Source organism: Pseudorasbora parva, chromosome 6, assembly GCF_024679245.1.
Source record: "Pseudorasbora parva isolate DD20220531a chromosome 6, ASM2467924v1, whole genome shotgun sequence".
Taxonomy (NCBI): Eukaryota; Metazoa; Chordata; class Actinopteri; order Cypriniformes; family Gobionidae; genus Pseudorasbora; species Pseudorasbora parva.
The window spans coordinates 1,287,483-1,303,934 of record NC_090177.1 but is presented as its reverse complement, the minus strand read 5'-3'; the positions used below and the strand labels follow the sequence as shown (position 1 = coordinate 1,303,934).

At 44.4% G+C, this 16,452-nt stretch overlaps 2 protein-coding genes across 2 annotated transcripts in view; one reads left to right on the top strand and one right to left on the bottom strand.

The window, feature by feature from the left end:
* tec (tec protein tyrosine kinase) overlaps positions 1 to 16,452 on the top strand; it is a 68,941-nt gene that overhangs the window by 49,987 nt on the left and 2,502 nt on the right. Inside the window, exons 8-15 of the mRNA XM_067445374.1 lie at positions 3,350 to 3,415; positions 4,675 to 4,729; positions 4,900 to 4,979; positions 5,496 to 5,704; positions 11,377 to 11,548; positions 11,938 to 12,154; positions 12,738 to 12,802; positions 14,186 to 14,304. Of these exons, the coding sequence (XP_067301475.1) occupies positions 3,350 to 3,415; positions 4,675 to 4,729; positions 4,900 to 4,979; positions 5,496 to 5,704; positions 11,377 to 11,548; positions 11,938 to 12,154; positions 12,738 to 12,802; positions 14,186 to 14,304 (983 nt within the window). The remainder of the gene's footprint in view (positions 1 to 3,349; positions 3,416 to 4,674; positions 4,730 to 4,899; positions 4,980 to 5,495; positions 5,705 to 11,376; positions 11,549 to 11,937; positions 12,155 to 12,737; positions 12,803 to 14,185; positions 14,305 to 16,452) is intronic.
* LOC137078193 (serine/arginine-rich splicing factor 4-like) lies at positions 3,421 to 4,558 on the bottom strand. The gene has a single exon (XM_067445299.1). It carries the CDS (start codon positions 4,435 to 4,437, stop codon positions 3,421 to 3,423), a length of 1,017 nt encoding a protein of 338 aa, XP_067301400.1. The 5' UTR covers positions 4,438 to 4,558.

Genomic DNA, 16,452 nt, shown 5'->3' with positions numbered 1-16,452 from the left:
GTGAAGCGGTGGCATGACTTACTGTAGTGAAGCGGTCACGTGACTTACTGTAGTGAAGCGGTGAAATGACTTACTGTAGTGAAGCGGTCACGTGACTTACTGTAGTGAAGCGGTGAAATGACTTACTGTAGTGAAGCGGTCACGTGACTTACTGAAGTGAAGCGGTCACGTGACCTACTGTAGTGAAGCGGTCGCGTGACTTACTGTAGTGAAGCGGTCACGTGACTTACTGTAGTGACGTGGTCACGTGACTTACTGTAGTGACGCGGTCACGTGACTTACTGTAGTGAAGCGGTCACGTGACTTACTGTAGTAAAGCGGTCGCGTGACTTACTGTAGTGAAGCGGTCACATGACTTACTGAAGTGAAGCGGTCACATGACTTACTGTAGTGAAGCGGTCACGTGACTTACTGTAGTGAAGCGGTGAAATGACTTACTGTAGTGAAGCGGTCACGTGACTTACTGTAGTGAAGCGGTGAAATGACTTACTGTAGTGAAGCGGTCACGTGACTTACTGAAGTGAAGCGGTCACGTGACTTACTGTAGTGAAGCGGTGAAATGACTTACTGTAGTAAAGCGGTCACGTGACTTACTGAAGTGAAGCGGTCACGTGACTTACTGTAGTGAAGCGGTCGCGTGACACTGTAGTGAAGCGGTCGCGTGACTTACTGTAGTGAAGCGGTCACGTGACTTACTGTAGTGACGCGGTCACGTTACTTACTGTAGTGAAGCGGTCGCGTGACTTACTGTAGTGAAGCGGTCGCGTGACTTACTGTAGTGAAGCGGTCGCGTGACTTACTTTAGTGAAGCAGTCACGTGACTTACTGTAGTGAAGCGGTCACGTGACTTACTGTAGTGAAGCGGTCACGTGACTTACTGTAGTGAAGCGGTCACGTGACTTACTGTAGTGAAGCGGTCACGTGACTTACTGTAGTGAAGCGGTCACCTGACTTACTGTAGTGAAGCGGTGAAATGACTTACTGTAGTGAAGCGGTCACGTGACTTACTGTAGTGAAGCGGTCGCGTGACTTACTGAAGTGAAGCGGTCGCGTGACTTACTGTAGTGAAGCGGTCGCGTGACTTACTGTAGTGAAGCGGTCGCGTGACTTACTGTAGTGAAGCGGTCGCGTGACTTACTGTAGTGAAGCGGTCGCGTGACTTACTGTAGTGAAGCGGTCACGTGACTTACTGTAGTGAAGCGGTCGTGTGACTTACTGTAGTGAAGCGGTCACGTGACTTACTGTAGTGAAGCGGTCGCGTGACTTACTGTAGTGAAGCGGTCGTGTGACTTACTGTAGTGAAGTGGTCACGTGACTTACTGTAGTGAAGCGGTCGTGTGACTTACTGTAGTGAAGCGGTCGTGTGACTTACTGTAGTGAAGCGGTCACGTGACTTACTGTAGTGAAGCGGTCGCGTGACTTACTGTAGTGAAGCGGTCGCGTGACTTACTGTAGTGAAGCGGTCACGTGACTTACTGTAGTGAAGCGGTCGTGTGACTTACTGTAGTGAAGCGGTCGCGTGACTTACTGTAGTGAAGCGGTCACGTGACTTACTGTAGTGAAGCGGTGAAATGACTTACTCTAGTGAAGCAGTCGCGTGACTTACTGTAGTGAAGCGGTCACGTGATTTACTGTAGTGAAGCGGTCACGTGACTTACTGTAGTGAAGCGGTCACGTGACTTACTGTAGTGAAGCGGTGAAATGACTTACTCTAGTGAAGCAGTCGCGTGACTTACTGTAGTGAAGCGGTCACGTGATTTACTGTAGTGAAGCGGTGAAATGACTTACTGTAGTGAAGCGGTCACGTGACTTACTGTAGTGAAGCGGTCACTTGACTTACTGTAGTGAAGCGGTATAGTTCTACCGTATTTAGTTGACGGCTTTGCAGCCTTAGCTAAATTAAGTATACATGATACTAGTGTGAAAATGAGAAAAACCTCCAGCGTTGTTTTCTTCCAGCTGTTCTCCATTTTTCTGGCTGCTTATTTAAGGGCCCGAGTGTGCTCGTTGTACCACGGCGTTGCACTATTTTCAAATAAGAGTTAATAAAAAGATTCAATAATTGATGAGTTAGTTTCTGTTGCAGCATCAAGTTCCTCTTGGCTATCTGTAATGCTGAGGAGATGGAACTGATGAGGAAGATTATGGACAAAGCAATCTTTAGTCGCAGCGGTTATCGTCCTGCCATATTTGAAGCGAGGGGATGGCTTTGCAGCCTTAGGTAAATTAAGTATACATGATATTAGGTAATGATCTGAGATGTCATCGCTCTGCTGCAGAATTTTAACAGTATCAACATTTATTCCATGTGACATTATTAGATCTAAAGTATGATTAAGGCGATGAGTGGGTCCCGATACGTGTTGTCTAACTCCAATAGAGTTTAGAATGTCTCTAAATGCCAATCCCAATGCGTCTTTTTCATTGTCTACGTGGATATTAAAATCACCAACAATTAGTACTTTATCTACAGCTAATACTAACTCCGATACAAAACCAGCAAATTCTCTGATAAAGTCTGTATTGTGCCCTGGTGGCCTGTAGACAGTAGCCAACACAAATGTCAGACGGGATTTATCATTTACACTACACAGCGTTACATAAAGCACCAAAACTTCAAAGGAATTATATTTGAAACTAGACTTCTGAGTAATACTGAAAATATTATTATAAATTACAGCAACACCTCCCCCTTTACCTTTCAGACGTGGCTCATGTTTATAACAATAATCTCGGGGGGTGCACTCATTTAAAGTAATGTAATCGTCAGGTTTTAGCCAGGTTTCTGTCAAGCACAGCACATCTAAGTTATGATCTATAATCATCATTGCCAATAAGCGCTTTTGGAGAAAGGGATCGAATATTCAGCAACCCAAGCTTTATCAATTGTTCATCCGTATTATATCTGTTGTTTATTTGTTGGACATTAATGAGGTTTTAACTGTCGAATGGATTTGATGTTTTTATTTATTAATTCGGGGAACAGACAGATTACCCTGCCGTGGTCATCCTCAGCTCGAGTCAGAATATGAGTCTGATGCTCATTGGGCTGTGATTATGGGGCGTGTTTCAACCCAACCAGGAAAGACCTCGATTGGACAGACCGACAACCAATCAGAGCAGCGGAGCGACGCATAACGTTATAAATGTCAACAGAACTCAACTGCACTGTGTTGCCAAGTCTGCGGCTTTCCCGCCGATTGTTTTCCATGTCCGTGGGTTGAGGCGACCTCAATTATGGGATATATAGACCCAGGAATGGCAATTTTAGCAGCAAACTTGCCAAAATAACACACATTTTACCCCACAAACGCCATTTTTTTCCCCGTGTAATGTTTGATCTTTGCAGAGAGGAGGGCTACATCCCCAGCAACTACGTGACTGAGAAGGAGTCAGACACACTGGAGCAGTTCATGTGAGTCAGATCAAACTACACAACTCATGTGTGTGTGTTTGAGCGTGAGTGTGAGCGTGTGTCTGTGTGTGAGTGTGAGTTTGAATGTGTGTGAGCGTGTGTGTGAGCGTGTGAGAGCGTGAGTGTAAGCGTGAGTGTGAGCGTGAGTGTGAGCGTGAGTGTGAGCATGAGCATGAGTGTGAGCGTGAGGGTGAGCGTGAGGGTGAGCGTGAGGGTGAGGGTGAGCGTGAGCGTGAGCGTGAGGGTGAGCGTGAGGGTGAGCGTGAGGGTGAGCGTGAGCGTGAGGGTGAGCGTGAGGGTGAGCGTGAGTGTGAGCGTGAGTGTGTGCGTGAGCGTGAGGGTGAGCGTGAGCGTGAGCGTGAGGGTGAGGGTGAGCGTGAGCGTGAGGGTGAGCGTGAGGGTGAGCGTGAGGGTGAGGGTGAGCGTGAGCGTGAGGGTGAGCGTGAGCGTGAGCGTGAGGGTGACGGTGAGCGTGAGGGTGAGGGTGAGCGTGAGGGTGAGCGTGAGGGTGAGCGTGAGGGTGAGCGTGAGTGTGTGGGTGAGGGTGAGCGTGAGCGTGAGGGTGAGCGTGAGGGTGAGCGTGAGCGTGAGGGTGAGCGTGAGCGTGAGGGTGAGGGTGAGCGTGAGGGTGAGCGTGAGCGTGAGGGTGAGGGTGAGGGTGAGCGTGAGCGTGAGGGTGAGGGTGAGCGTGAGCGTGAGCGTGAGCGTGAGGGTGAGCGTGAGCGTGAGCGTGAGGGTGAGCGTGAGGGTGAGCGTGAGCGTGAGCGTGAGCGTGAGCGTGAGCGTGAGCGTGACCGTGTGCGTGAGCGTGAGGGTGAGCGTGAGGGTGAGCGTGAGGGTGAGCGTGAGCGTGAGCGTGAGGGTGAGCGTGAGGGTGAGCGTGAGCGTGAGCGTGAGCGTGAGGGTGAGCGTGAGCGTGAGCGTGAGGGTGAGGGTGAGCGTGAGGGTGAGGGTGAGCGTGAGCGTGAGGGTGAGCGTGAGGGTGAGCGTGAGCGTGAGTGTGTGCCGTAGTGCTGCTTCATATTTTTGTGAAAACTGTTACATTTAATTTCTCAGGATTCTTTGATGAATTGAACGTTCATAAGAACAGCATTTATTTGAAATAGAATCTTTTGTACCATAAATGTCTTTACTGTCACTGTTGATCAATTTATGCATCCTTTATGATTAAAAGTATTAATTACCTTATGAAAATCAAACTGATTATTTGAATGCATATGTTTAAATGTCAGTTGTTTATTTGTGTTCTGTTGTTCCAGATGGTTCTGTAAAAATGTGAATCGCAACAAAGCTGAAGAGCAGCTCAGGAAAGAGGTGTGTGTGTGTGCTTGTTTGTATATGTGTGTGTGTATGTGTGTGTGTGCGTGTGAGCGTGTGTGTGCGTGTGTGTGTGTGTGTGTGTGTGTGTGTGTGTGCGCGTGTGCGCGTGTGCGCGTGTGCATTCAGAGCAGTATGTTTTAAACACACTTTAATAATATGTTTAGGCTAAAGAAGGGGGTTTTATGGTCCGAGTGTCCAGCAATACAGGAACATACACTGTGTCACTGTACACCAGGAACACAGGGTGAGACTCACGCACACACACACACACACACACACACACACACACATACATACACACACGTTTGTTTTTGTGACGTGTGGGGACATTCCATAGGGGTAATGGTTTTTATACTCTACAAACCGTATTTCGTATCCCCTTCTTACACACACATGCGCACACACACACACACACACACACACGCACACACACACTCAATCACACACACACACACACACACACACACACACACACACACACACACACACACACACACAGGAAACATTCTGCATTTTTACTTTCTCATAAAAACTCCTCCTGTGTGATTTATAAGCCTTTTGTAAAGTGGGGCCATGGGTAATGTCCTCATATTTCACCCTCTCCTGTAATACCTGTGTCATACCCATGGCATTATACACATTTGTGTCCTCATATGTCACAAAAACATGCCAACACACATACACACACACACACACACACACACTGATGACGATATGCTGATAGTGTGTGTTTATAGTTATAGCCTTGGCTCTTTTTCAGGGACGGAGCAGCTACAGTCAGACATTACCAGATCAAAGAAACTCACAGCTCACCAAAACAGTTTTACCTGGCGGAGAAATACGTCTTCAGCAGCATCCCTGAACTGATAGAGTACCACAAACACAATGCAGGAGGGCTGGTGTCCAGACTCCGTCATGCTGTCGGGGATCAGATGAGAGAAGCTCCAACCACAGCAGGATTCAGCTACGGTAACACACTATGGCCCTCACACTCTAAAGGAACGAAATAAAACTAAACATTAATAATAAAGGCATAGATTTGCACACTTTACTTATGAACATGCACTGAACACACACTGAACACTCACTGGACACTCACTGGACACTCACTGGACACTCACTGGACACTCACTGAACACTCACTGGACACTCACTGAACACTCACTGGACACTCACTGGACACTCACTGAACACTCACTGAACACACACTGAACACCCACTGAACACTCACTGAACACACACTGAACACTCACTGAACACTCACTGGACACACACTGGACACTCACTGGACACTCACTGGACACACACTGAACACTCACTGGACACCCACTGAACACTAACTGGACACTCACTGAACACACACTGAACACTCACTGAACACTCACTGGACACTCACTGAACACTCACTGAACACTCACTGGACACTCACTGAACACTCACTGAAAACGCACTGAACACTCACTGGACACACACTGGACACACACTGAACACTCACTGGACACACACTGAACACTCACTGGACACCCACTGAACACTCACTGGACACCCACTGAACACCGACTGAACACCCACTGAACACTCACTGGACACACACTGAACACTCACTGAAAACGCACTGAACACGCACTGGACACACACTTAACACACACTGGACACACACTGGACACACACTGAACACTCACTGGACACCCACTGAACACTCACTGGACACCCACTGAACACCGACTGAACACACACTGGACACACTGAACACTCACTGAACACACACTGAACACTCACTGAACACACTGAACACACACTGAACACTCACTGAACACACACTGAACACTCACTGAACACACTGAACACACACTGAACACTCACTGAACACACACTGAACACTCACTGAACACACACTGAACACTCACTGAAAACACTGAACACACACTGAACACACACTGGACACTCATTGAACACTCACTGAACACACACTGAACACTCACTGAACACACACTGGACACACACTGGACACACTGAACACTCACTGAACACACACTGAACACTCACTGAACACACACTGATCACTCACTGAACCCTCACTGAACACACACTGAACACTCTCTGGACACACTGAACACACTGAGGACACACTGAACACTCACTGAACACACACTAAACACTCGCTGAACATTCGCTGAACACTCACTGAACACCCACTGAACACACACTGAAAACTCACGGAACACTCACTGAACACACACTGGACACACTGAACACTCACTGGACACACACTGGACACACTGAACACTCACTGAACACACACTGAACACTCACTGAACACACTCTGAACACACACTGAACACTCACTGAACACTCACTGGACACTCACTGAACACCCACTGAACACACAATGAAAACTCACGGAACACTCACTGAACACACACTGGACACACTGAACACTCACTGGACACACACTGGACACACTGAACACTCACTGAACACACACTGAACACTCACTGAACACACTCTGAACACACACTGAACACTCACTGAACACTCACTGGACACACTGAACACTCACTGAACACACACTGAACACACACTGATCACACACTAAACACACACTGAACACTCACTGAACACACTCTGAACACACACTGAACACTCACTGAACACTCACTGGACACACACTGAACACACACTGAACACCCACTGAACAAACACTGAACACTCACTGAACACTCACTGAACACACACTGAACACCCACTGAACACCCACTGAACACCCACTGAACACTCACTGAACACACTCTGAACACACACTGAACACTCACTGAACACTCACTGGACACATTGAACACACTGAACACACACTGGACACTCATTGAACACTCACTGAACACACACTGAACACTCACTGAACACACACTGGACACACACTGGACACACTGAACACTCACTGAACACACTCTGAACACACTCTGAACACACACTGAACACTCACTGAACACTCACTGGACACACTGAACCCTCACTGAACACACACTGAACACTCTCTGGACACACTGAACACACTGAGGACACACTGAACACTCACTGAACACACACTAAACACTCGCTGAACATTCGCTGAACACTCACTGAACACACACTGAACACACACTGAACACCCACGGAACACACACTGAAGACACACTGAACATCCACTGAACACGCACTGAACACACACTAAACACTCACTGAACACTCACTGAACACTCACTGAACACTCACTGGACACACACTGGACACACACTGGACACACACTGAACACTCACTGAACACACACTGAACACACACTGAACACTCACTGAACACACTCTGAACACTCACTGAACACACACTGGACACACTCTGAACACTCACTGAACACGCACTGAACACTCACTGAACACACACTAAACACTCAATGAACACACACTGAACACTCACTGAACACTCACTGAACACTCACTGGACACACACTGAACACTCACTGAACACACTGAACACACTCTGAACACACTGAACACTCACTGAACACTCACTGGACACACTGAACACACTGAACACACACTGGACACACTGAACACTCACTGAACACACGCTGGACACACTGAACACTCGCTGAACACAATGAACACACTGAACATACACTGAACACACTCTGAACAAGCACTGAACACACTCTGAACACTCACTGAACACTCACTGAACACATTGAACACACACTGAACACTCACTGAACACACACTGGACACACTGAACACTCACTGGACACACTGAACACACAATGGACACACACTGGACACACTGAACACCCACTGAACACACACTGAACACACACCGGACACACTGAACACTCACTGGACACACTGAACACACACTGGACACTCACTGGACACACTGAACACATAATGGACACACACTGGACACACTGAACACCCACTGAACACACACTGAACACACACCGGACACACTGAACACTCACTGGACACACTGAACACACACTGGACACTCACTGGACACACTGAACACACACTGAACACTCACTGAACACACACTGGACACACTGAACACACACTGAACACACACTGAACACACACTGAACACTCACTGGACACGCTGAACGCACACTGAACACTCACTGGACACACTAAAACACACTGAACACACGCTAGACTCACTGGACACACACTGGACACTCACTGAACATACACTGGACACACTGAACACACACTGAACACACACTGAACACACTCTGAACACACTCTAAACACTCACTGAACACACACTGAACACCCACTGAACACTCACTGGACACACACTGGACACACTGAACACACACTGAACACACACTGAACTCTCACTGAGCACACACTGAACACACACTGATCACTCACTGAACACTCACTGAACACCCACTGAACACACACTGAAAACTCACGGAACACTCACTGAACACACACTGGACACGCTGAACACTCACTGGACACACACTGGACACACTGAACACTCACTGAACACACACTGAACACTCACTGAACACACTCTGAACACACACTGAACACTCACTGAACACTCACTGGACACACTGAACACTCACTGAACACACACTGAACACACACTGAACACACACTAAACACACACTGAACACTCACTGAACACACTCTGAACACACACTGAACACTCACTGAACACTCACTGGACACACACTGAACACCCACTGAACAAACACTGAACACTCACTGAACACTCACTGAACACACACTGAACACACACTGAACACCCACTGAACACCCACTGAACACCCACTGAACACTCACTGAACACACTCTGAACACACACTGAACACTCACTGAACACTCACTGGACACATTGAACACACTGAACACACACTGGACACTCATTGAACACTCACTGAACACACACTGGACACACACTGGACACACTGAACACTCACTGAACACACTCTGAACACACTCTGAACACACACTGAACACTCACTGAACACTCACTGGACACACTGAACACTCACTGAACACACACTGAACACTCTCTGGACACACTGAACACACTGAGGACACACTGAACACTCACTGAACACACACTAAACACTCGCTGAACATTCGCTGAACACTCACTGAACACACACTGAACACACACTGAACACCCACGGAACACACACTGAAGACACACTGAACATCCACTGAACACGCACTGAACACACACTGAACACCCACTGAACACTCACTGAACACTCACTGGACACACACTGGACACACACTGGACACACACTGGACACACACTGGACACTCACTGAACACACACTGAACACACACTGAACACCCACTGAACACCCACTGAACACTCACTGAACACTCACTGAACACACACTAAACACTCACTGAACACACACTGAACACTCACTGAACACTCACTGAACACTCATTGGACACACACTGAACACTCACTGAACACACTGAACACACTCTGAACACACTCTGAACACACTCTGAACACTCACTGAACACTCACTGGACACACTGAACACACACTGGACACACTGAACACTCACTGAACACACGCTGGACACACTGAACACTCGCTAAACACAATGAACACACTGAACATACACTGAACACACTCTGAACAAGCACTGAACACACTCTGAACACTCACTGAACACTCACTGAACACATTGAACACACACTGAACACTCACTGAACACACACTGGACACACTGAACACTCACTGGACACACTGAACACACAATGGACACACACTGGACACACTGAACACCCACTGAACACACACTGAACACACACCGGACACACTGAACACTCACTGGACACACTGAACACACACTGGACACTCACTGGACACACTGAACACACACTGAACACTCACTGAACACACACTGGACACTCACTGGACACACTGAACACACACTGAACACACACTGAACACTCACTGGACACGCTGAACGCACACTGAACACTCACTGGACACACTAAAACACACTGAACACACGCTAGACTCACTGGACACACACTGGACACTCACTGAACATACACTGGACACACTGAACACACACTGAACACACACTGAACACACACTGAACACACTCTAAACACTTACTGAACACACACTGGACACACTGAACACTCACTGAACACACACTGAACACACTCTGAACACACTCTGAACACTCACTGAACACACACTGGACACACTGAACACTCACTGAACACACTGAACACTCACTGAACACACATTGAACACACTGAACACGCACTGAACACACTCTGAACACGGACTGAACACACTCTAAACACACTGAACACGCACTGAACATGCACTGAACACACTGAACACACTGAACACGGACTGGACACACTCTGAACACACCCTGAACACACTCTGAACACACACTGAACGCGGACTGAACACACACTGAACACGGACTGAACACACACTGAACACACACTGAAAGCACTGAACACACTCTGAACACTCACTGAATACACACATTGATTATGATGGTGTGACAAACTTTACAGCAGAATTTAGCATCATTAACTCTGTAATGTTCCTGCTGAGGCGGCTATAGAAATAAAGCTGACCTGCTGTGTGATGTTTAGATAAATGGGAGATCAACCCGTCGGAGCTGACCTTCATGAAGGAGCTGGGCTGTGGGCAGTTTGGAGTGGTGCGGCTCGGCAAATGGAGGGCGCAGCATAAAGTGGCCATTAAAACCGTCAGGGAAGGAGCCATGACTGAAGATGATTTCATAGAGGAAGCCAAGATCATGATGTAGGAGTCACACACACACACGTTTGTTTGTGACATATGGGGACATTCCATAGGCGTAATGGTTTTTATACTGTACAAACCATATTTTCTATCCCCTTACACTTCCCCTAAACCTACCCATCACACACACACACTGCCCCTAAACCTACCCATCACAGGAAACATTCTGCATTTTTACTTTCTCATAAAAACTCCTCCTGTGTGATTTATAAGCCTTTTGTAAAGTGGGGCCATGGGTAATGTCCTCATATTTCACCCTCTCCTGTAATACCTGTGTCATACCCATGGCATTATACACATTTGTGTCCTCATATGTCACAAAAACATGACCCCACACACACTCGGACCTGACTCTCACGGTGTGTGTGTGTGTGTGTGTGTCCCCGCAGGAAACTGTCGCACCGTAACCTGGTGCAGTTGTATGGCGTGTGCACGCAGCAGAGGCCGATCTATCTGGTGACGGAGTTCATGGAGCTGGGCTGCCTGCTCAACTATCTGCGTCAGCGGAGAGGAGCTCTGGGCTCACAGGACCTGCTGGCCATCTGCCACGACATCAGCCAGGGCATGCAGCATCTGGAGCAGAACGGGTTCATCCACAGAGACCTGGTCAGAACACGCGCACACACACACGCACACTCACACACACGCAACCTCTCACACGCACGCACACTCACACACACGCACACTCGCACACTCACACACACATGCGGTTTAGGAACTCTCCATAGGCGTAATGGTTTTTATACTGTACAAACCGTATTTTCTATCCCTCTACACAGCCCCTAAACCTACCCATCACACACACACACACACACACACACACACACACACTGCCCTTAAACCTACCAATCACACACACACACACACACACACTGCCCCTAAACCTACCCATCACACACACACACACACACTGCCCCTAAACCTACCCATCACAGGAAACATTCTGCATTTTTACTTTCTCATAAAAACTAATGTCCTCATATTTCACCCTCTCCTGTAATACCTGTGTCATACCCATGGCATTATACACATTTGTGTCCTCATATGTCACAAAAACAAATACACACACACGTGCGCGCACACACACAAACACACACATTGTTCTTTAGTTCAGAAGAACAGCATTTATTTGAGAGAATCGTTTGTAACATTATAAATATCTGTCCTGTCTCTTTGCCGTGTCCATCAGGCGGCCAGGAATTGTCTGGTGAACAGCTCTCTGGTGGTGAAGGTCTCGGACTTCGGGATGACCAGGTATATGAACAGACCATAATATCATAATGCCTTCAATCATTTACACTGAAAGAATAACACACACTGGAAACGTTTGTGCCACCGGCTAAATGAACACAAACTGTGGACATGATTAGAAATGATGACTAAATGGTTCAGAAATATACACTTGTGACTTTCTTGGTCTAAATGTCAGAATGGGAAATACAGAGCAATTATTTGATAATTCTTTCTCATCAGTGTTGGGGAAAGTTACTTTGAAATGTAATGCATTATTATTGGAGGTTTGTATATATTCTGATTTAGCATTTGACTGATTTTATTCATTTTGAGGAGTACTTAATCTTTATTGTGCAAGTGAGATGAATAAATGCTCACATTTAGTCTAGAACTACAATAACCATCATATTTGCACTTGCTAATTTGCACGAGAGCTGTCAGTCAAAAAATGTTTAAAGTAACTTGTCTTATCAGATATTTTGTTGTAAATTTTAAAAGTAATGCATTACTTTTCTAGTTACTTGAAAAAGTAATCTGATTACGTAACTCAAGTTACTTGTAGTGCGTTACTTTACTAGTTACTTGAAAAAGTAATATGAGTACGTAACTCAAGTTACTTTTAATGCGCTACTTTAGTAGTTACTTGAAAAAGTAATCTGATTACGTAACTCAAGTTACTTTTAATGCGTTACTTTAGTAGTTACTTGAAAAAGTAATCTGATTACATAACTCAAGTTACTTGTAATGCTTTACTTTAGTAGTTACTTGAAAAAGTAATCTGATTAAGTAACTCAAGTTACTTTTAATGCGCTACTTTAGTAGTTACTTGAAAAAGTAATCTGATTACGTAACTCAAGTTACTTGTAATGCGTTACTTTAGTAGTTACTTGAAAAAGTAATCTGATTACGTAACTCAAGTTACTTGTAATGCTTTATTTTAGTAGTTACTTGAAAAAGTAATCTGATTAAGTAACTCAAGTTACTTTTAATGCATTACTTTACTAGTTACTTGTAAAAGTAATTGGATTACGTAACTCAAGTTACTTGTAATGCATTACTTTACTAGTTACTTGTAAAAGTAATTGGATTACGTAACTCAAGTTACTTGTAATGCGTTACTTTACTAGTTATTTGTAAAAGTAATTGGATTACGTAACTCAAGTTACTTGTAATGCGTTACTTTACTAGTTATTTGTAAAAGTCATTGGATTACGTAACTCAAGTTACTTGTAATGCGTTACTTTACTAGTTACTTGTAATGCGTTACCCCCAACACTTTTTGTCACACATGATTTGGAAGGTTTCCAGGAACACATGGCCAGCGAACGCTCGCTCCTCTAAACCCCTCATTAACATCATGTGAGCCACAGCTTCCTTTATGATCATCCGTCTGTTCTCCTGCAGGTATGTCCTGGATGATCAATACTGGAGTTCGTCCGGAGCAAAGTTCCCAGTCAAATGGTCTCCTCCGGAAGTCTTCAACTTCTGCAAATACAGCAGTAAATCTGACGTGTGGTCCTTCGGTCAGTGTCCAGATCAACCTTTATTTATTTCTACAGCGCTTTATAAAGTACAGATGGTTTCAGCAGCTTCACAGAGATAAACAGGACAATAACAGAATCAGTGAGGCAAACTTTAGCAAATATGAGACAAACTCAAATGTAAAGCACTCTAAATAGACAATTAATTCAGTTTAATAACAGTGTCAATGTTCATCAATAATGGAATTAATTAAATTTGATTCTATTCAGTTCAATAATAGTGTCAATGTTGCAAAATTCATCAATCATTTATGAAAACATTCTATTTGCTCTATAAGCAGCGCTACAGAAAAAAATAGTCATTATTCAGTGCAGTCAGATCAATGTTTCTGAATATGAAGTGTCCTGTGGAGGTGAAAGCGCAGTGATGCTAATGATGATGATGATGATGCTGATAATGATGATGATGATGATGAAGCTGATGCTGATAATGATGATGATGATGCAGATGCTGATAATGATGATGAAGCTGATGCTGAAAATGCTGCTGCTGATGCTGATGCTGAAAATGCTGCTGCTGATGATGATGCTGGTGCATATATGATGCTGATGATGATGCTAAAGATGCTGATGTTGAAAATTATGCTGATGATAATGCTGATTCTGATAATAATACTGATGCTGATAATGATGCTGATGATACTGATGCTGATATTAATACTGATGCTGATGCTAATGATGATTCTGATGATAATGATGATACTGATACTGAGGCTGATATTAATACGGATGCTGATAATGATGATGATAATGCTGATGCTAATGATGAAGCTGATGCTGATAATGATGCTGGTGCTGCTGCTGATGATAATGATGATGCTGATAATGACGATGATGATGCAATGCTAACAATGATGATGATGCTGATTCTGATAATAATGCTGATGCTGATAATAATACTGATGCTGAAAATGATGCTGATATTAATTTTTTGATGATGCTGATAATGATGTTGATGATAATGATGATGCTGATATTAATGCTGATGATGCTGATAATGATGATGATGATGATGATGATGATAAGATGATTATGATGCTGATAATGATGATGCAATGCTTATAATGATGCTGATAATGATGCTGCTGATAAAGATAATGATAATGATGCTGATGATGATGATGCAATGCTTATAATGATGCTGATAATGATGCTGCTGATAATGATAATGATGATAATGATAATGATGATGATGCTGATGATAATGATGATGCTGATAATGATAATGATGATGCTGATAATGATAATGATGATGATGCTGATGATAATGATGATGCTGATAATGATAATGATGATGCTGATAATGATAATGATGCTGCTGATGATAATGATAATGATGCTGCTGATAATGATGATGCTGATAATGATAATGATGCTGATAATGATGATGATGCTGATAATGATGATGCTGATAATGATGATGATGATAATGATGATGCTGATAATGATGATGATGCTGATAATGATAATGATGCTGATAATGATAATGATGATGATGCTGATAATGATGATGCTGATAATGATGCTGATAATAATTATAATGATGCTGATAATGATGATGCTTATAATAATAATGATGCTGATAATGATGCTGCTGATAATGATGATGCTGATAATGATGCTTCAGATAATGATGCTGCTGATAATGATAATGATGCTGATAATGATGATGATGATAATGATGATGATAATGATGATGCTGATAATGATAATGATGCTGATAATGATAATGATGATGATGCTGATGATAATGATAATGATGCTGATAATGATGATGCTGATAATGATAATGATGCTGATTCTGATGATGATACTGATACTGAGGCTGATATTAATACGGATGCTGATAATGATGATGATGATGCTAATGATGAAGCTGATGCTGATAATGATGCTGGTGCTGCTGCTGATGATAATGATGCTGATAATGATGATGCTGATAATGACGATAATGATGCAATGCTAATAATGATGCTGATGATGTTGATTCTGATGATAATGATGCTGATAATGATGATTCTGATAATGATAATGATGCTGATGATGATGATGATGATAATGATGATGATAATGATAATGATGATGATAATGATGATGCTGATAATGATGATGATAATGATAACGATGCTG